General features: G+C 39.8%; 1 protein-coding gene across 1 annotated transcript in view; it reads right to left on the bottom strand.

Annotated features, from left to right (window-relative positions):
* The window catches only part of HADHB (hydroxyacyl-CoA dehydrogenase trifunctional multienzyme complex subunit beta), a 33,173-nt gene that overhangs the window by 5,889 nt on the left and 6,238 nt on the right, over positions 1-21,046 (bottom strand). The window contains exons 2-10 of the mRNA XM_059405286.1: positions 19,966-20,040; positions 19,812-19,856; positions 15,276-15,375; positions 12,285-12,329; positions 8,905-9,004; positions 5,043-5,130; positions 2,687-2,874; positions 2,180-2,360; positions 1,390-1,511 (exon numbers count right to left, since the gene is read on the bottom strand). Coding sequence (XP_059261269.1) covers positions 1,390-1,511; positions 2,180-2,360; positions 2,687-2,874; positions 5,043-5,130; positions 8,905-9,004; positions 12,285-12,329; positions 15,276-15,375; positions 19,812-19,856; positions 19,966-20,032 — 936 coding nt within the window. The 5' untranslated portion in view covers positions 20,033-20,040. The remainder of the gene's footprint in view (positions 1-1,389; positions 1,512-2,179; positions 2,361-2,686; positions 2,875-5,042; positions 5,131-8,904; positions 9,005-12,284; positions 12,330-15,275; positions 15,376-19,811; positions 19,857-19,965; positions 20,041-21,046) is intronic.

The raw sequence follows: 21,046 nt of genomic DNA, 5'->3' as shown, positions 1-21,046 counted from the left end.
CCGAGAGTGGGCATTCAGCAGTCACTTAACAACATCAAAAATGTCAACACGTTCCCATGTTTCCAGACTTTGTGTCCAGGTAGGGAAGATACACTATAAAAGAAACACTGACCAGCCAGACTATATTTAGAAAGTCGTACCCCAAGGTGGTAGGAGAAAAGAAACCACATCCTATGAGCAGAAACAGAATCCATAGGGAGGTTTAACTGAGGAGCCAAAAAACAAGGAAGGATATATGCTGATCAGCAAAACAACCATAACAAAAAGTGAGGGTAAACATGTATTCCCTATGTTTATAGGAAGATGCTTATAGAAACTGCTTACAGGAAAATAGCTTGAGGGCCAGTAGAAAGCATCATTTTTTTTAATAGTTTTAATTTTTTTTAAAGATTTTTATTTATTTGACAGACAAAGATCACAAGCAGGCAGAGAGACAGGCAGAGAGAGAGGGCGAAGCAGGCTCCTCGCTGAGCAGAGAGCCTGATGTGGGGCCCGATCCTTGGACCCTGGGATCATAACCCGAGCTGAAGGCAGAGGCTTTAACCCACTGAGCTACCCAGGCGCCCCTTTTTTTAAAGATTCATGAGAGAGAGAGAGAGACCACAGATACCATGTAAGCATGGGGGAGGGGTAGAGGAAGAGAGAGAATCTCAAGCAGACTCTGTAATGAGCACAGACCCTGATGCCAGGACTTGATCCTGCGATCCCGAGATCAGGACCTGAGCTGAAACTAAGAGTCAGACATTTAACCGACTGTGCCACCTAGGCGCCTGGAAGCATTATTTCCTAACAATCAGAGCTGGAAGAGGTTATCTCGTCACTCTCCCTGCCTACTTGGCACGTCTCATACCACTCCTCAAATTCATATCCCATGTTCTAGCCAAGCTTTTCCCGAAAGAAACCCTTGCTCTCATATCCCCTTGCCATTCCTTTTGCCTAGAATGCATTTAATGAATTCTTGAATTGCCTTGTACCCTTCAAGATTTACTGCTCAAATGCCAGCTCCTCTGAGGGGCCTCCTGGACTCCTGTCTGTGTGTCCTCTCTGTCAGCCTATGCTCACAGCCGCCACTGCACCTTCTCACTGCACTACAGTCACTGTGACTAACTTGCTAACCCCACTGCCTGGCGTAGCTCAGCGGTCTTCTGAGTCTTTAAATGACTGAAAGAGAGCTTGTTGCATCAGCATGGTGGCAGGATCAAGTGGCTCCAAGGGCCTTAAAACTAGGATTCTAATTTTCTTTAATGACTCCATTTTAATATCTTTATAATGAGTAACTATATTTTTATGCCTCTATTCATGATACATAAAATTGATCTACTTTAGGTTTTTCTATTGAGAGTCCACAAATAGGATAGTTGCTAGTAAACACACAGAGCACACAGTTACCAGGAAAGAAGAATTTGCAGCTGTCACTGTGCCATAGGGCTTGATGAATGCAGGTTTTAGTTTGGCCATCTGCTCCAGAGAGGAAGGACGAATGCCATTATCTTTGGTAACTGTTTCTCTTCCTGTAAAAACATGAGCTTTTTAACTCTGGGGAACTATAGACTTTATCTTTGCTAGAGAAATATCTTCTAAAAACTTTGAAAAATGAAATGTAAACCACACCTATTTACTAAAATGTCTGTTAAAGTCATCAAGATACCAAATTTAAGACTATACTTTTTTTTTTTTTTTTAGATTTTATTCTTTTTAACTAATCTCTATGCCCAACAAGAGGCTCAAACTAAAGCCCTGAGATCAAGAGTCACATGCTCTATCAACTAAGCCAGGCAGGCGCCCCTAAATTATACCCTTAGGACATCTGGGAAATCATCTAAATGGTCTAATAAAAGAAGGATACATTACTTCCTTAAGATACTCATTCACATTTGGCTATTTTATACAGAAATCACATGAATGAAGTTTTTAAAACAAGTATATACAAAAAACCCTAAAATATAGCAGGAAGACCTAAAAGCAACTCCTAGAAAAACTTCTCTTTTTAAAATGTTGACCTACTGTTACAACATAAATTGAAACTTGAGTCTGTTTTTAAGAGTGACTGTTCGGCAATCAGAACCAATATACTTATTTGAAAAGTCATTTGGGGCTTTGGCAGTTTGAGAAGCAACTTAGAACTCCCCAACAAGTGGCACAAAGCATCTCCTTCACAACGCTGAGCAAACCATCGGACCTGGCACTTTGAAGGGTACAACATCAGACAGGAGGCCTTCATCCTGCGCCTTCTTGGCCAGGCTGTGCGAGCGCAGCGCATACTCATCCTGGTCCAGTCGAGAGACAGCGAAGGCAGCGGCCAGCCGGTCTGCAGAGTGGCCCATGGTCTCACTGGTGGAGAACTCGGCCACTGCGGGGAGCTGGGAAAGGAGCCACAGAGGATCAGGTATGCCATTACCATACGTTCGCCACACCTCAGGTTGTCTGGGGAACTCGGTCAAGACCAAGGTGGGAGAAGCTTTTTGTGAGCAAGGCATCTCCGAGAAGGGCTTACAAATTAAAATTTTCTAACCACAGTCTTTTTTTTTTTTTTTAATCTTGAGCAAATAATTACCCCTACCCTGTAATTAACAGAATCTACAACTACTAGAGCATAACTGACCCCAAGCTGTCTTACCTAATTCTAAATCTTAGCAGTGGGATGCTTTAGAAAAACATAGGTTCATGTAAGAATTCACAATCTTACCTCAGGTGATAGGAAATTCAATCTGAATTTTGAAATTAAGGATAGTCGCTGACCCAGAGTCTTGGCCTTATTGAGCTCAAGCATCATTTTCCTCATTTTCCTTGAATGACGAATAGGGACGTCAGACATTAATTCTACACCACCTGCCACGATCACATCACACTGCCCAGAAGCGATCAAGCCAATACCTACAGGGCACAGGTGACACACAGATGAACATCTTTAGTAGAAATTAACAGAGCACTGGTAATTTAAACTTCTTCATCAAAAAATTGTATGACGGGGTGCCTGGGTGGCTCAGTGGGTTAAAGCCTCTGCCTTCGGATCAGGTCATGATCCCAGAGTCCTGGGATCGAGCCCCACATTGGGCTCTCTGCTCAGCGGGGAGCCTGCTTTCTCCTCTCTCTCTGCCTGCCTCTCTGACTACTTGTGATCTCTATCTGTCAAATAAATAAATAAAATCTTAAAAAAAAAATTGTATGACAGTTACCATTATATAACATCTGTAATTAAACTTTTCATCTTTTCCCTTTTTTTTTTATTTGAGAGAGAGCACGCGTTTGCACGTAAGCAGGGGGAGGAGAGGAGAGAGACAGAGACTCTTCAGCAGACTCTCACTGAGCACGGAGCCTGACCTGGGGCTCAATTCCACAACCCAAAGCTCATGACCTGAGCTGAAACCAAGAGTTGGAAGCTTAACCGACAGCTGTATTACAGCTTAACCCAGGTGCCCTGCTTCTCACCTTTTGAAAGGGATTAAGATAATTTTTTTGAATGAGTAAAACTATATTCACTGCATTAGAGAAAACAAGTTTCATTCAGGCCACATGGACATGAGCTTCTGGAAATATCCATGGGACCAACCCTCAAACAAATTATATTCTATACTAGAACATTCTGAAGATTTTATAAACTCCCAGCTTCAGTTTTCGGAAAGATTTTTTTCCCCTACAATGGGAATTTCTGCTACAAGCTTGAGAAAGTCTGGCTTTTGAAAAGGTAAGACAGCCCCCTTCATCTTTATGGCCACTGGCAAGTATTCTGTTGCTTTATGCAGAAGTTGTCACAGGCTTCACAGAATAGTGACTGCTCCCAATCACTGCTTCTGGCATCATTCTGTGCCAGTCATGAGGCAGGATGCCCAAGCTGGCCTTCATGTTATTAAGAATGTCATTGTTGGGGCGCCTGGGTGGCTCAGTGGGCTGAGCAACTGCCTTCGGCTTGGGTCATGATCCTGGAGTCCCGGGATCGAGTCCCGCATTGGGCTCCCAGCTCCGAGGGGAGTCTGCTTCTCCCTCTGACCTCCTCACCTCTCATGTTCTCTCTCACTGTCTCTCTTTCAATAAATAAATAAAATCTTAAAAAAAAAAAAAAAGAATGTCATTGTTATTAAGAATGCTATTAGGATGTCATGATGACGACATCTTTCAGGTTTCCTCAATTTTCATAATAATGGCCAAAGCTGCAAATTGTCCCAGGATTTTTTGCTAAGGTCTGTTAGGAGAACTTGTAACTAATTATAAAAATGCCAGTGGTATGAGAAGAGAGTGGAGGAAAGAGCTGTATTACAGCAGTGATTTATCACTGATGCCACAATCTTCATGGGAGAATATCACATTAGAATCACCTAACTTTAAAACCTAGCAGGTTATAAATTATTTATGCCTTAAATTCAGAAGCACCCTCCTAGAGACATACTTTACTACCTGATAATCCCTACTGTGGCCAGCCACATTACTGATGGAGTAACTAAGGAATGGCTGTGTCCCTCAAGTACAGAGAGAAAGAAAAAAGCTGAGAACTACTGTCAAAAATAAAAAATGTTCGATGCAACCCTATTTTTCTTAAAAAAAAAAAAAAAGACAAATTTAGAGATCTGTTAAGAGTATTTTTCTTTTTCTTTTTTTAAAGATTTTATTTATTTATTTGTCATAGAGGGAGAAGCGAGAGCAAGCACAGGCAGACAGAGTGGCAGGCAGAGGCAGAGGGAGAAGCAGGCTTCCCGCCAAGCAAGGAGCCCAATGTGGGACTCGATCCCAGGACGCTGGGATCATGACCTGAGCCGAAGGCAGCCGCTTAACAAACTGAGCCACCCAGGCGTCCCAAGAGTATTTTTCTATGGGGTGTCTGTGGCACAGTCAGGTGTCCGACTCTTGGGTTTCTGTTCAGGTTGTGATCTCAGAGTCTTGGAATCAGGCTCTGAATCGCGTTCTGTGCTCAGCGTGGAATTTGCTTGAGACTCCCCCTCTCCCTCCGCCCCTAACCGCCATGTGTTCTCTCTCTAAAATAAATAAATAAATCTTAAAAAACAGTCAAGGAGAATTAACAGGTACCTTCTGTCTTCAAGTAAACATACCTGTGGTCATGGCTTGGTTGGCAGAGATGCAGGCCATGGTGACAGTGTGAGCAGGGGTTTTGTCCGAGAAGCCAGCTCCGAGGGCAGCCTTCATGAAATACATGAATGAAATGGTCACTTCTATAGGAAGAACTACCTGGAAATGATGCTTTGAGCACCATTTCTCTCTATGGTGAATCAGGAAAGCACTGAAGTTAATACTCTAGAATAATATTTGAATAAAATTAAGCCCATCACAGAAATGGCTTACTCATTTTTCATCTAGCCATTAATTGCCAAACATGGCGAAATTCTTGATAGCTGGTGTCTAGTGTGGTAGCAGGCTACGATACTCTCTTTTTGTCACCTAATTTCTTAGCCAAGCTTTGACCCAAGCCTTCAAAAATATTAACACATAATTCAATTTTAATTTAAGTTTTCCAATGAAGTAAACCTGTTAAATACAGTTGATGGAATGATGAAACATACTGTGGAGTAGAAACCTCATGATCTCTGTTCCTACAGCTGAAAGGCTTAGTGGCAAAGCACAAGTCATCAAACCAGAAAGTGACTTCTAAAGAACTGACCACTATGAGCAAAATTCCCACTCAGGTCCCTCCCCTGAGTTCACTCCTCTCACTGCCAGCTGATCTCCCTCAGCGACCGTCTCATACTTCACACAGCGCACAGTAGAGCCAACATGAAGTCAAACTGGAAAACTTGCCAATACACAGGAGTTCAAGCTGATGAAAGAACCCGTGCAATACTGCCTGAGCCCCGAGTGAGCCTCTGACAAATAAGGGTGAGACCAGGTAAACAACTGGAAAAAGAGAAATCCGTCCTGGATGATGACATTTACAGGCATTTTAAAAGAGAATAATTTGATGGGTCTTGACAAGAACTGAGGAGCTCCATTAATCTTGCAAAATGGCCTCCGTCATGAGGGCATAGTAAGAGTTATACATGAAATGAAGATATCTATTACTTCATTGTACTATTAATTGGGAAAATTATGATGCTAAAAAAAAATCAACCTCTGATTCCATTTTTGCATATGTAAAGAATTAATGCATAGATACAATAAAACATGTTTATAATATTAAAGTTACACTTTAAAAATAATGCTCTCACTGCCCCCCCCCCCACCAACCACCCCCCGCACTATTTACCATGAGATTCGGGCTCCCACGAGGGGAATTCTTTTTTATTGACCATTTTCTCAAACCATTTAACTGTGCTCAGAATACAAGATCTCCTGTAATTTGGTAAAAAGAAAAACATGTTTCTAAAATCTATATTAAAGAGGCTCTGTATCTTTTTTTTTTTTAAGATTTTATTTATTTGAGAACCAGAAAGAGGACACACATGGGAAGCAGGCTCCCCACTGAGCAGGAAGTCTGATGCAAGCTTGATCCCAGGACCCTGAGATCGTGACCTGGGCCAAAGTCAGACGCTTATCAAACTGAGCCTCAGACTCCAGATTTCTTCACTGATTTTTACTATCTTACACGCCCTATACACCATCATCTAGAAATTCAAGTGTGTCTCAATACTGTATATGCAACATAACCTTCCTCCGGTTTTTCTAGGTAGGTTTGATACTAGGTGCTCAGCCTACTTTGCTGAAAACTACACTCTGGCAATGGTATGTGAGCCTCTCAATGTAGACCATATTCAAAAGGAGCAAAGCAGTCAATCTCCAGGGGGCAGAGAAGGAGCACACACCAGTGGGGCAAGTGGAAAGGGCACTGAGGTCCTTACGGCCTAATCCTCACAAGGTCCTTTGTAGCACGTGTTATACCCTTGGCCCCAGCTGGCTCTCAGGGCTGAAAGAGTTTTAAATAGAAGTGGTTTCTGGCGAACCTTGTCCATGTGCTTCTATTTAAAGCTTGAATAATACCTCTCAAGGCAAGCCTAGGCCCTGTTTAGTACACTAAGGGAAAAGGAGGAAGATGCCACGTTGTTAAATAGGAGAGCAGGGAAATAAACAGAGGTCTTTCAGAAAATTCAGGTTCATGGGAACTCGGCATCAGAGCCTTTAGGATTTCCTTGAACATTATTAATACAGACAACAAGTCCTTAAAAAGTTCTCCAGCTGGAGGTCACATTAGCTTTTAGGTTAAAATGCATCTGTAGAGAGACCTCTTCATAACATATTCCCCCAAGACCACCTTTCCCTGTAGCACTACAAAAATCACCCAGACTGCAACGCGATACGGCAGGGGGAGGGAAGCAAATGCTGGCCGATTAATACCTGAGATGCGCACGAGATATAGAATCTTCCGACAAAACTTAGAGAAAAACATTATGGCTTTAAGAATTAGGATAAAATAGAAATACTAAGAAAATCAAAACACTCGGTATTTACTTTTTAAGTGCTCCCATAAGAGCTTTTTTCCCCCAGAATATAAAGGTTGAAAACGTATTATGAATAGCTTGACACACTCCTAAAATTGTCATATTCAACAGTTAGAAATGTGAAAGCCCAAAGAAAAACAAAACAAAACAAAACAAAAAAATCAAGACGGGGAGAAAAAACACCTTTCTGTTCTTCTTTCCTGCCTCTCTAATATTATACAGTTGATTCTGTGGGCTTAAGGTGTGCCAGGCCTTCAGCAATGTTAATATGTACTGTTAGGGAAAGATGTGGGGTAGACCCAGTACTTGCAGGCCTGCTCATTTTCCTTCCCCCTACCTGACAGTGATGGAAATCCTTGCCTCTACAACTATACTGAACACAGTAATATGCAGGAACAACATTAAAAATAAAGAAAATGCTTATTGGCACCCTTAAATGTGGAGTCACCTTTATCCAAATAATCATTTCCAATTTGAAACAAAGCCCAGAAGACGCGTTTGGACTGTTCACTATGAAATGCCTGTATGACACGTCACGGAAGTTTCAAGGTCGGTTATGACCCTGGTTGCCACCAATAAACAGTACCTGGAGCTGTGCCAACTAGGGTAAAAGTAAACTCCTGTGAAATCGTTTAAGAAAACAACACCCCATGTGTCATCCAGTTAATGGGAATAAATGAATAAGCAAGGCTACCTACCTCCAACAAAAAACCACGTTACGAAATAAGTTCTTTGCACTATGTTGAAATTTTAAGTTAATTAGTAGCCATAGTAACATTACTAAAAGTCGTATTAGCCATACTTTGCTATAATCTCTATAATCCTAAGAGATAGGACAAATGAACATATATCCGAAAGCAGCTTAAATACTCGATTTGATTTATAGGATAGAATAAATATATTAGCATAGTATATGTTACTTGATTTATAGTATAACTTTTTTTTAAATATTTTTAAAAAAAATTTATATATTTGACAGAGAGAGAAAGAGATCACAAGCAGGCAGAGAGGCAGGCAGAGAGAAAGGAGAGGGTGGGGGAAGCAGGCCCCCCGCTGAGCAGAAAGCCCGATGTGGGGCTTGATCCCAGGACCCTGAAATCATGACCTGAGCCGAAGGCAGAGGCCTAACCCACTGAGCCACCCAGGCACCCTTATAACTCTTAAATATTAAATAATGTTTGTTATTCAAATTGTAAAATCACAATTAAAGTCAAATATAGCTTTAATGAGAGGGCACAGTTAAGCACCTACCTTTGGCTTAGGTCACTATCTCAGGATCCTGGGATTGAGCCCCATAGCAGGCTCCTTGTTCAGTGGGGAGTTTGCTTCTTCCACTCCCTCTGCCCCTCTCCCTGCTCATGCTCTCCCTCCCCCTCTCTTTTTCTCTCTCAAATAAATAAGTTAAATAGTTAAAATATATGTATAGCCTTAATGAATTTTAATAATTTAAAAAAGTAATTCTGTTAACTAAAATTCAAGGTGATTCTCCTATCAATCTCTTCGAACAATACAGAGTTTTACTCACCTCTCTAGCCACATTGCTTGTTTTCACTTCCTGTATAACTGTGCCAAAGATGATGTAATCAACAACATCCTTTGGGACATTGGTCCGAGTCAGCAAACCCCTGAGAGTAGAAATCCAGAGCAAAAACACATTTCACACACCAAGTTATTGCCAGAGGTCATCAGATAAAACACTGTACTTCTTTTAAGAGGTTAACTTTGAATTTAAAAGAATAGAGACCGTATTTTTTTCTTAATTCAACAAGAAGAAATGAATGAATAAGTGATTTAAAAAGTCAACATTTAGGGGCACAGGATGGCTCAGTCGGTTGCACACTACATGTCCGACTCTTGATTCTGGCTCAGTCTGCTTGGGATTCTTTCCCTCTGCTCCTACCCCTACCCCTGGCTCATGAACATGTCACTCTCTCTCTCTCTCAAAATAAATAAATAAAATCTTCTTAAAAATAAATAAGTAAAAAGTCAACACTTGATGTTCAATTGGTAATGAGAAATTAAATAGGAAGAATCAAAAATAATCCAGAAAAAGATAAAAGATACATAAACAAAGTAACATTAGTAGAAACCTAAGTTTCAGTCAGAAGAGAAAAGAGATATAAAATCAAAAACAAAAAAGCTATAAAATCAAAGAACTGAAGTAAAATACCAGGTATATTAAATTTAAATTTGGTGTCTCAATAGAAACACGATTCATGTGTGTCTATACACACATACACTTGTCTAGCTCTGCCCACCAACAGAAACTAGAAACAGTAACACTCCAGTTGCCAGTAGGAATAGAATGAGCGTATCTTGAACTCGGATTTTGGGTGTGCAAAATGGTGGTTTTATTAAAGCATGGGGTGACCCATGGGAAGAAAGAGCTGCTGCCCCAGGGTTGAGAGAGGTGGCTGATTATATACTTGGGAGTTGGGGGAGGAAAGGAAAAAGGGGAGTTTCAAAAGAACTTCCATATTCTAAAGAGCACCTACTGGATATCAGAGGCAATGATATCATGATATCATTCATTGTCAAGGTTGATTCATCGTTAAGGTTGACAGATGAATGCTAAAACCACTTGGTCAAAGACTGTTGGAGAACATGGTGCTACCATATCACTTTATAGATTACTTACTAATTGCAAAAGAAAACAGTGTACCTTTATAACCAAAAGCCCTGGCAGTGTGACCACCATGACTGAGTGGTTAGATTTAGAATCATGTACCATGTGCCTCCTCAAATGACCGAATACCACATGCTTTACCTATAAAGCATTCTTACCAAAAAACGTTTAACTTGAATCTAACCAATCCTCTAGAACTAATTTCCAGTTTACAGGAAATTCAAAAGAGAAGTTAAATATCATCAAGAAGAAACATCTAGAATATGGGACATTCTATGGGACAGGTGGCCTAGGATTTTCAAAAAGTCATTATCATGTGGGGCAGGAAAGAGTTGGTAGGAGAAAGAAAAGGTTCTAAATCGAAGAGACTAAAGAGTCATATCCATTTGTAATGTGAACCTCGACTGGGTCCTGATTTGAAGGGAAAATAAAAACTACTAAGAAAAGACATTCTTGGAACAATTATGGGGGATCTGACTAGGAACTGAACATTACTAGTAATGGAATCATCATTATTGTCTTAGCCACAATAATGACATCCCAGATAGTAGAGAAGATCCTTATTCTGAGGAAATAAACCCTGAAGTATTTTGGGCTGAAGATCTCTGCCTCAAGATGACTGCAACTTACTGCCAAAAGCTTCAAACCACATAGATACAACAAACATGGCAAAATGGTTAACAATGATTAAATCTGGGGAAGAGGTATTTAGGTTTTTTCACTGTATTATTCTCCCAATTTTATCTTACATTTGACAGTTTTTAAAAAAAAAAGTTGTGGGAAAACTTGCAAAGCACCAGTCTGGGATCATAATCAGAAATGGCGCCAACATCAGAAATAGGAAAACAAGCCGGCTATTCTTTCTTCCTTTCACCCATTCATTCATTCATTCATTCGAGTAGGCTCCACACCCAACATGGGGCCTGAAGTCGCAATGCTGAGATTAAAAGTCGCATGTTCTACCAGCCAGGAACCCTCTTAATTTTTATTTTTGATACGCTATACTTGTAGTGTCTAAGAAAAGAGGTCAAATTCAGAGATTTGGGAGTCTTCCACATAAAAAAAAATAAATACTTAGATGAGATTCTTCTTTTAGGGAAAAGCATGCATACAAAAAAATACTATGCTTTAAGAATAAAAATTTGCCAAATACTTTTAAGATAAAGAGGAAGAGATTCAGTTTTTTAAAAAAGTAGAGAAGCGTCATTCAGAAAAGGGAAGGAAAATCCTAAAGGCATAATATTAAGAAATCAAAGGAAGACAGGATCAGGTATAGCTGAGAGGTCAATGCTACAGAATACAAAAGGACCCAAGCCAGGAGAAAGACTCATGCACTTAATGCCCCCAAAGCCATGATGAAGAGAAGCTTCCAAAGTACGGTTACTGAAGAACAGTAGGAACAGAAATAATCATTACGAGATTAAGGAGATGGACAGTAAGAAAAGAGAAGCAATTGCTGCTTTCACTCATTCTTAAAGTCTGGCAGGAAGAGAAGAAAAAGAACTAGATGGGCAGAAAGGGCAACTGAAAGGTTTTCTTTCAGACTAAAAAAGACCTGTGGCTGGTTGAAGAGACTGAGGCAAGGCATCAATAAAAAATGAGATAATGCTCTACATGCTATTCCCACCACACAAATAGCCACATATTGTAGGAGTTTCCTCAAAGTCCTCATCCATCTCAATCTCAGGTAACCACACCTAATTTTATATTCTCACTTGCTTTACACATGAATCTTTAGGTCTCGTTCTAGTCTCCTTTCTAGATAAATATCAGCTGTCTAAAATAATCACCAGATCACTAAAAAAATTTTTTACTAAAATAAAATCTCTATATATAGAGAGAGATATATTTCGGAGTAAATATATATATATATGTGTGTGTGTGTATATATATATATATATATATATATATAAATGTGTGTGTGTGTGTGTGTGTATGTATATATATATATCGTATTTACTCTGATCAGTTTATACTGGCTAGCTAGCTACAGCACTCCTTAAAGAACACTGTCATGCCAAGAGATTATTTGCCAAGACCTCAAAATAAACATTTCTGACAGCTGCGTGAATTTGTACTATACCTATGCTTGAATTTGTACTGTAACATGGCCAGAAAAAAGCACAAATAAATCTTAAAAGGCCAGTATTTGTTTCTCACCACATAAAAGTTAGAATATCCTAGATACGGAAATTCTATTAAACACGTTGTTTTACATGTAAAACTAGAGAAAATGCTTTTAATGAAATAAGAACTAAAATAAAACTGCATTTACTTACGAAAGTGCTGCTCTAGCCAAATCATGTGGCATCAGGTCTTTATACCTGGGGAAAGAAAAGAAACAAAATAAAAGCCTAGAACTTTAATAAAAAACACATTCGTTCTATTTGAAATCCGTAGAGATAACAGCTAACACAAGCTGCTGTAAATGCCTTCATTTTGCTATCTAAGGTAGTCCATCATCTCAGATGAAGAAACAGTGTGACTACTATTTGTCTTGGGGAATGTTCTGGCAAGCCTTACCCCCTACTGAGCTGGCTAAGAATGTAACAAAGATGTGGCCCAGTATCTTACTGTTCAGTACGACATATGCTACATGCTCTTTAAAACTAAGCTCCAGGAGTGCCTGGTGGCTTAGTCCGTTGAGTAGAGTGTCTGCCTTCGGCTCAGGTCATGATCTCAGGGTCCTGGGATCAAGCCCCACCTCAGGCTCGCTGCTCAGCAGAGTCTGCTTCTCCCTCCCTGACCATCCTCCCCACTTGTTTGTTCTCTCTCTCTCTAAAAATAAAACTAAAGTCCACCTTTTAAATACTCTTTACTTTCATTTTTAAAATACATTATTTATTCTGTAATGCCCAAAGGGACTTTGGCATTTGTATTAGGGCTTTTAAAGAAACTCTCTGAAGTAATTTGAGATTTACGACAGAACTGGAAAGATAGAATGGACTCCTGAATACCCTCTGTGTGGCTTCCCCTAATGCTAATATCTTACAGCACCATGATGCACTAGTCAACACTAAGAAATTAAACTGGCAAATACTACTCACTAGGCTGCTAAATTTATCTGGGTCTCACCAATTTTTCTACTAATTCCTTCTTACTTGTCTGTTCCAAGACCAAATCCATGCATGTAGTGGTCATGCCTCTGTTTCCTCCAATTTGTGACAGTTTCTCAGCCTTTCTGTGTCTTTTGTGACCTTGACAATTGAAGACTAGGGTCAATGGGTCTGGGGGAAGAATACCACAGAGGAAAAGTGCCCTTCTCATTGCTTCATATCAGAATATACATGATAGCAACATGACTTATTCCTAGTGATGATAGTCTCTGCCAGTTTTCTCCACCATCTTTCCCCTTCTGTACTCAACTTGAATAGAGAAGGACTCACTAGTCCCATTATCAACTCAACGGGAGGAGAATGTAGCTCCATATCAGAGTAGAAGGAATAAAGAAGGATTTGTGGACATATATTAAAAGCATCAAAGTTATTAATGAATATTTGGGGGAAGAGAGTTTGAGGCTATGCAAAATATCCTGTTTCTCAACATCTCCCACCCACTAATTTTAGCATTCATTCACAGATCTTGCTTGCAGCAATTATTACCATGGTGTTCTAATGGTGATTTATTTATTTTCCTTGTTTCTGCTACATCTGTTAGCTGAAATTCTTTGGTAAATAAGATGTGTCCCTTCTTCCTCATGTATGGATTTATTCAATCACTTATTTATATCAGATTGGACTCATACAAATATTTATTCTTTGGGTTATGATGTAACACTCTGTCACCACCACTTACAGCATTACTTCTATAAGAAAATACTCTCTAGATTCTAAACCACATGTTTATCTATTTTTAAGATTTTATTTATTTATTTGATAGAGAGACAGCAAGAGAGGGAAAACAAGCAGGGGCAGTGGGAGAGGGAGAAGCAGGCTTCCCACTGAGCAGGGAGCCCGAAGTGGTGCTGATCCCAGGACCCTGGGATCATGACCTGAGCCGAAGCAGATGCTTAACAACTAAGCCACCCACATGCCCCTAAACCATATGTTTAAAAAAGAACGTTTACTGTTTGTGTGTGTTTGTGTAGATGTATACTATGTAACTTCCACAAACAATGTGCATTACACATACTGCTCTGTACCATACTCTTTATCCTTAACATATCTTCAAGATATTTCTATATTATACATGATAGGACTCACTATTTTTAGCAGATGCCTAACATTCCCCAGTGCATTTTTAAGGTAGTGACTGCTTATTCAAAATACGAACACCAAAACAACCTAAGCGGAATAAAACTATTGCTTCATTTAGTTTGAATCTAGTTACCAAAGTCTGTTATCAGCTTTTGGACAGACGGGGCCTCACCTGGGGTCAAAAAAGGAGAGGAAAAGCCTAAGGAGAATAGCAGTTTGGTTCTGGGAAATTTTTGTACACATCTAAGATCACCCTGGCTCCATTTACTTGGGGTTGTGCTATGCTGGGATTTGGACCAGCCTATCAACTGCAATTCTGATCATTTCCAGGAGGCCAAAGCAATGAATTAAAGGCCCTTGTAAATACCTGTAGGCCCACAGCCTCAGTATTCAAACTTCTGAAGAAGCACAGAAACAATGGAAGTATCTCCAGACAAAGAAAGCATATGTCTGTTGGAACCAAGGTATCTGGACCCACACTAGGTTTTCAAAATAGGGCTGGTTCAATCTAAAACTACACCAGGCTTGTTCATGAGAAAGGATGAAAAATAAATTTTTCCATATTATTTTACCACTAGCTTAACTTATTCTGTATTAATTTCATAAAAATGCTACCCATACATTAGTCCACTAACAATAGTGGACTAATTTTTTTTGAGAGAGAAAGAGAGCGAGCGAGCACACACCAGTGGGGAGGAGGATCAGAGAGAGAGGGAGAAGCAGACTCTCCACTGAGCAGGGAGCCTGATGAGGGGCTCAATTCCAGGACCCTGGGATCATGACTTGAGCCAAAGGCAGATGCTTAACTGATTGATCCACCCAAGTACCCCTATAAAGACCACATTTGAAAGTATCTTAAAAGAAGTAAATAAAATATGTGGGGTGATGGATGTGTAAATTAATCCAACTGTAATTATTTCACAACGTATATGTATATTAAATCATGAGTTATTAAAATTAAAAAATCATGTTGCGCAATCTAAATATATACAATTCTCATTTGCCAATCATACCTGAATAAAGCTGGGGGAAGAAAAAGAGAGAAAAAGAAAAGCACCATCATTTCATACTTACGAAGTGCCAGACTGCAAGAACGGAATGCGAACACCGTCCACCACTACGACGTTCCTTATGTTGGGTTTTGCTAAGGTTTTCTTTGATTTGGTCTGGGTGGCTTTAAGATAAAGTTCAAAGAACTGTTAGTACAACTATATGAAGTCAGATGACTTTTTACATTTTTAAGGAGAGACATTCTAAGCAGAATTACCTCATTCAACACCAAGTTGCATTTGCCATTTATCAAACTACTTCAATTAAAAAAACAAACAAGACAAAACAAAACCACCAAGAAACAGACTAGCATTTACAAGTTTCCAAACGACATTTAAGGTAAATACACAGATTATACCTAATGAAGAGGGTGTTCGTGCCATTAAGAAAACTGTTTCTTTCTATCAAATGTTTGGTAATCACACTGAAAACAACCAATGTGACATCTGTCTGTCATTCATGATAGAAGTCAAAGGGGAGGGGGCACCTGGGTGGCTCAGTGGGTTAAAGTCTCTGCCTTTGGCTCAGGTCATGATGTCAGGGTCCTGGAATCGAGCCCTGCATTGGGCTCTCTGTTCAGCAGGGAGCCTGCTTCCCCCCCCTCTCTGCCCACTTGTGATCCCTCTCTCTAATAAATAAATAAATAAAATCTTAAAAAAAAAAAAAAAAAAAAAGTCAAAGGGGACCTGGCTGGCTCAGTCAGTAGAGCACCCAAATCTTGGACTCTGGGTTCTAAGTTCAAGCCCCGTGCTGGGTGTAGAGATTACTTAAAAAAATAAAAATCTGGGGTGCCTGGGTGGCTCAGTTGGTTAAGCATCTGCCTCTGGCTCAGGTCATGATCTCGGGGCCCTGGAATGGAGTCCCACATGGGTCTCCGCTCAGCAGAGAGTCTGCCTCTCCCTCTCCCTCCGCTGGTCCTCCTGCTGTGTTCTCATACTCTGTCAAATAGATAAATAAAATCTTTAAAAAATAAAAATAAATTAAAATATTTAAAAAAAAAAACAAAAACCCGGGACACCTGGGTGGCTCAGTTGGTTGGACGACTGCCTTCGGCTCAGGTCATGATCCCGGAGTCCTGGGATCGAGTCCCTCATCGGTCTCCCAGCTCCATGGGGAGTCTGCTTCTCTCTCTGACCTTCTCCTCGCTCATGTTCTCTCTCACTGTCTCTCTCTCAAATAAATAAATAAAATCTTAAAAAAAAAAGTTAAAAAAAAAACAAAAAACAAAAAAACCCATGTCATCTTCTATAAGTGATATGCTATGCCAGACAGGCTCTCTCTCTTAGGAATCTACACAAAAAAGCATAAAGAAAAACACTAATTAGTTGAGGCGGAAAGGATGCCATGAAGAAAAACCAGGGTACTAGCAAACTGAGGTCACTTGTAAGCCAGTTATGCAGCAGCAAAAAGCTTGAGTGAGCAGAGAAGCCAGCAGGAAGGGTGAAGGATATAAAGAGAGAAGCAGCAAAGCCGGGAAAGTGACATACTATCTGACCATGAGAAAAACAAAGGAGCCGGCCCCTAGAGCTGCTTGGTTTCTAACACTCCCCAGCTGTAGTACACTCCGGCCCTCTTATCCTTCACTTGAGTGTGTCCATTACACAATTAAAGACACTTGGCTTTGTGACCTCCCTACATTCAGAGGACAGAGAGAAGATGTGGGACAAAAGGTAAACTCGAGAGGGAGGCAGCAGGCGAGTCAGGAGAGAACAGTGCGTGACAGCAAAAGCAGGAGAGTATCGGGGAGCACAAGATGGTCAAGTGTTTCAATCCTTAAGGAGAACGAGGACTGCAAAGAAGCTACTGAATTAAAAGATCCGCAGATTACTCGGACTGACCTTGGAGAGAATGAAGCACTAAGGGGAAGTCAGATGACATGCCATCATGCCATCATGTCATTCCACTGAGCTCATGTCCCTTTTATACACTTAGAGATAAAGTTCAAATCCTGTCTCTTCCAATGAATTCCCTGCTTTACTAGTTCCACCTTAACCATCCCAAAGAATTTCCCCTTTCTCAGCATGTAATAAGATGAGCGAGTCCCCAAGCCCTCACACTGCTCATTTGCTCATTCAGCATCCTTGCCTTTATTCATGTACCCTCTCATCTGAGTGGCCTCTTCTGTCCGTCTAATTCCTACTTATACTGCAAGGCCTGGTGCACATTCCACCTCCTAATAAAGCCTTCCTTGATTAACTACAGTTACCTGTGGTTCTAGCCTCTGAACTTCTGTGGCAACGTCTGGGGCAAAAATTAGCTATTCTAAACAATATAGCATATTATGAAGTAATTAAACTAATACTACAAGCCAAATTTAAAAATAGTATTCATTATTCATTATGTATTGAACCGCCACCCAAAGGACTCCCATTCTGTTTCTCGTGCACAATGGTTCCTACCCACATCAGAATTTTCTCAAAGGCTCCTTTTTATGTATCCCACAGCATAGGGGCACACAATAACAATGTACTCTCAGAATCTGAGTTGCGAGTTAAACTATCTGGGTTCTAGTCCCTGCCCTGCCAAAACTTTATTATTTGCTGGACTAGATGACCCCCCCCCTCCCAACTAGTTCCCCAGTCACCCACATTTTGGAAATAGGTCCTCTTGTATATGCTCATTAACAGAGAAGCCTATTACTAATTGCAAATTTAAACCAAAGCCTAGGATTCTATGGCTGATATACATTCTGTATTTTACACATATAATTGAAGTCAAAGCAGATAAAATATGTGTCATGTATTATTTCAGTGGTGTGTGTATGTATATGGTATGTTTATACACATAGATACATAACAAATAGAGATATAACCATTGAATCGGTCAAAATTTCCATCAGACACTTAAGTCCCATCTAAAGACTGAAAACATCAATAAATTCTGTATCCTTCTATTCTAAACCCTTCACCCTATGAGTCCTGTCAAGCAGGGACATTCACATGAGCTTCAAGAGGAATATGTCACAAAATTACTACAACCTAAAACCTGTCCAGCATAAGCCTGCTCCCTCCCAACAAATCAGGTGGTCACATTCCTTTGTCTTATCCTGTGCTTTCTGGTACATGATCTTCAGCAGCGCTAGCACAAATCACTGTTAGACACCAAAAAGGCTCCAGTCTTACAAGGGTTTGCGATATAGTTGGAGACAGAAACACAAACACAGTTAAAGAATGGTATAAAGAAAAATGCATGAGATGCCAGATAAATGCTTTCCTTCTGTTGGTATTCAGTTTGACCTTCTCCCAGTTGTCAAGAATCAGGTTCATTTGCGTGACTGCAAAGCAAAACCATGTGGGCAAACATCTCAATTACGGAAAAGGTAAATGAGACAAAAAGGAATTATTCTTCATGAAGCTAAGACAAATCCACTTTCTAGCTAGAATTTAGAAGCCAGAAGAAATATAATTGTTGCATGACAAGATGAAACTTCGCTAGGTGGGATTAATAGACTTCTGACAATACATATAAAATATAAAAATACCATCTTACATTCATATTGGGTTTAATTTTTAAAGTACTTTGAGATATCTTCATAACTTGAGGCCAACAAGCCTAAAATTATTATTATTATTATTTTTTAGACAAAGAAATTAACGCACAGGGAAGTAAAGTGACCAATTCAAGACCACAGTGCCCAGAAAGAGACAGAATTGGAATAGAGTAGAGGTCTTCTAAATTCTGGTAAAGTGCTTTTCTATCCAACTATTATCCAAGTAGAAATACCATAATTAAACAAAATCTTTAGAAAAAATAAAAGGATGTTATTTAGTCAATATGAAATGAGTAAGTAGGGAAATGTATTGATTTTACATGGTCATATAGACCTTTGGTAAACCAAGTGTAGATCTGCATCTTGAAGGCATCTATACCCATTATAGGTATGTATCTTCACTGGTCAGAGCTAAAAACATTCTGACAGGTTCATACCATTATTCTCTTTGCCTGGGTCCTCGAATGACCTATGGCTTATGATTTTGGTTTTTTTATTTGAGAGAAAGAACAAGCAAGCGAGCATAAGCAGGGGGTATAGCAGATGGAGAGGGAGAAGCAGACTCCCCACTGAGCAGGGAGCCTGTTGTAAGGCTAGATCCTAGGACCCCAGGATTGTGACCTGAGCCGAAGGCAGACACTTAATTGACTGAGCCATGCAGGCGTTCCCAACAACATTCTTTTATTTACTAGTTCCCCAGTCACCCACATTTTGGGAAGAGGTTTATGCTCATTAATAGAGAAGTCTATCACTAACTGCAAATTTAAAAATTTGACTTTGCCTTAAGAATGTCTGTATAGTAACCATCTCCGAGACTGACAGCTGAATGAAGTGACCGGCAGGGTTCATGGCACTGCCATGACACCAGCAGCAGCATCCTGTCGACTCTACACCACGCAACATCATTACTGGTTAGCCCTATACTGTGTTTTAATTTGAAGGCAACAGTGATGTTCTTGTTGCTCAGAGAAAAGGGAGAATTTGCAAGTTAGTCTTGGTTTTTATTCAGAATTCACAGCTCTAGAATCTAACATTTAAACCAGAAATGTTTATTTTACAAACTACTGTACCTGGAGCAGCTTGCAGCTGGGAGGAACAGCTCAGAGGTCTCACAACTAGAAGATAAAATAAATGGTTTACATAAAGCAGTACAATCAATACCTGTGTAAGTTGCTTATAAATCTAAATCTCATCTTAAAAAAAGAAAGAAGAAATTAAACTTACAAAATTGCAGGGCCCATTTTGATGTATTGGGAAGATTTTTAAATGTGTAAGTCAACATGGAAGTCATTCTGAAATCTGAAAAAAGAACAAAAATATATCCTGGATTATTTGAGCAATTTGTGGCTTCTAGTCTATGATCTCTGATAATCTTATCTGTGGTAACTATAAAGAACTGTAAAATTTAATGTATTACCAAGTAACTATCCTTCCTCTAATAATATTCTTATAGCTACACTGACATGGCTTTCATAGCGTGCAAACAACAATTTTAAGCATTATTATTATTACACTCTTTGTAAGACATGAGAAAACTGAAGCGTGCAGGGATTGACTGACTCTCCCAAAGATCCACAGCTAGCAAGAGGCAGAGCTGGGATCTGAAGCCGAGCAGTCTAGCTCCAGAGTTTATGTCCTTCTTTAGGGCCAAAGCAGTAGAGAGGTTAATGGACATGACCATGAAGCCACCAATGTTAATCTGCTGACTCTGAAGGCTGTATTGTGATTAGTGCCTTGTGCATGTTCATATGTGGGTGAATGTATACTAAAGTGTTCAGGGCTGATGTAGTGTCCTGTTAGCGACTTACATCCAAATGCCATAGGGAAAAAAAACTTTGTGTATTGCACTTTCTACCTTTTTTTTTTTAAGATTTTATTTATTTATTCGAGAGAGAAAGAGAGTGAGCTGGAAGGAGAGGGAATCTGAAAAAGACTCCCACACTGAGCATAGAGTGCAATGGGGGACTTGATCTCACAATCCCAAGATCATGACCTAAGCTGAAATCAAGAGTTGGCTGCTTAACCAACTGAGCCACCCAGGATCCCCTCACTTGCTACTTTTTAATAAGCTTGCTATTGTTTCAAAATAATTTAAAAAAAAAAACATTAAAACCCTACATATTAAAAAATATTTAAAATATATTAGAAGCACCCCTAAATTCTTAAAAAATGAATTCCTACAAATCAGTACCAAAAAAATGGGCAAAGGACATGAACACACTGTTCACAGAAATGGAAATAACGAATGGCTCTTGGATACATGAAAAGAAGTTCAATCTTACTCCTAAAAGAAATGCAAACTGAA

Source organism: Mustela nigripes, chromosome 7, assembly GCF_022355385.1.
Source record: "Mustela nigripes isolate SB6536 chromosome 7, MUSNIG.SB6536, whole genome shotgun sequence".
NCBI classification, from domain to species: Eukaryota; Metazoa; Chordata; class Mammalia; order Carnivora; family Mustelidae; genus Mustela; species Mustela nigripes.
Note: the sequence above shows the minus strand (reverse complement) of the source record. Positions and strands in the feature narration are given on the sequence as shown.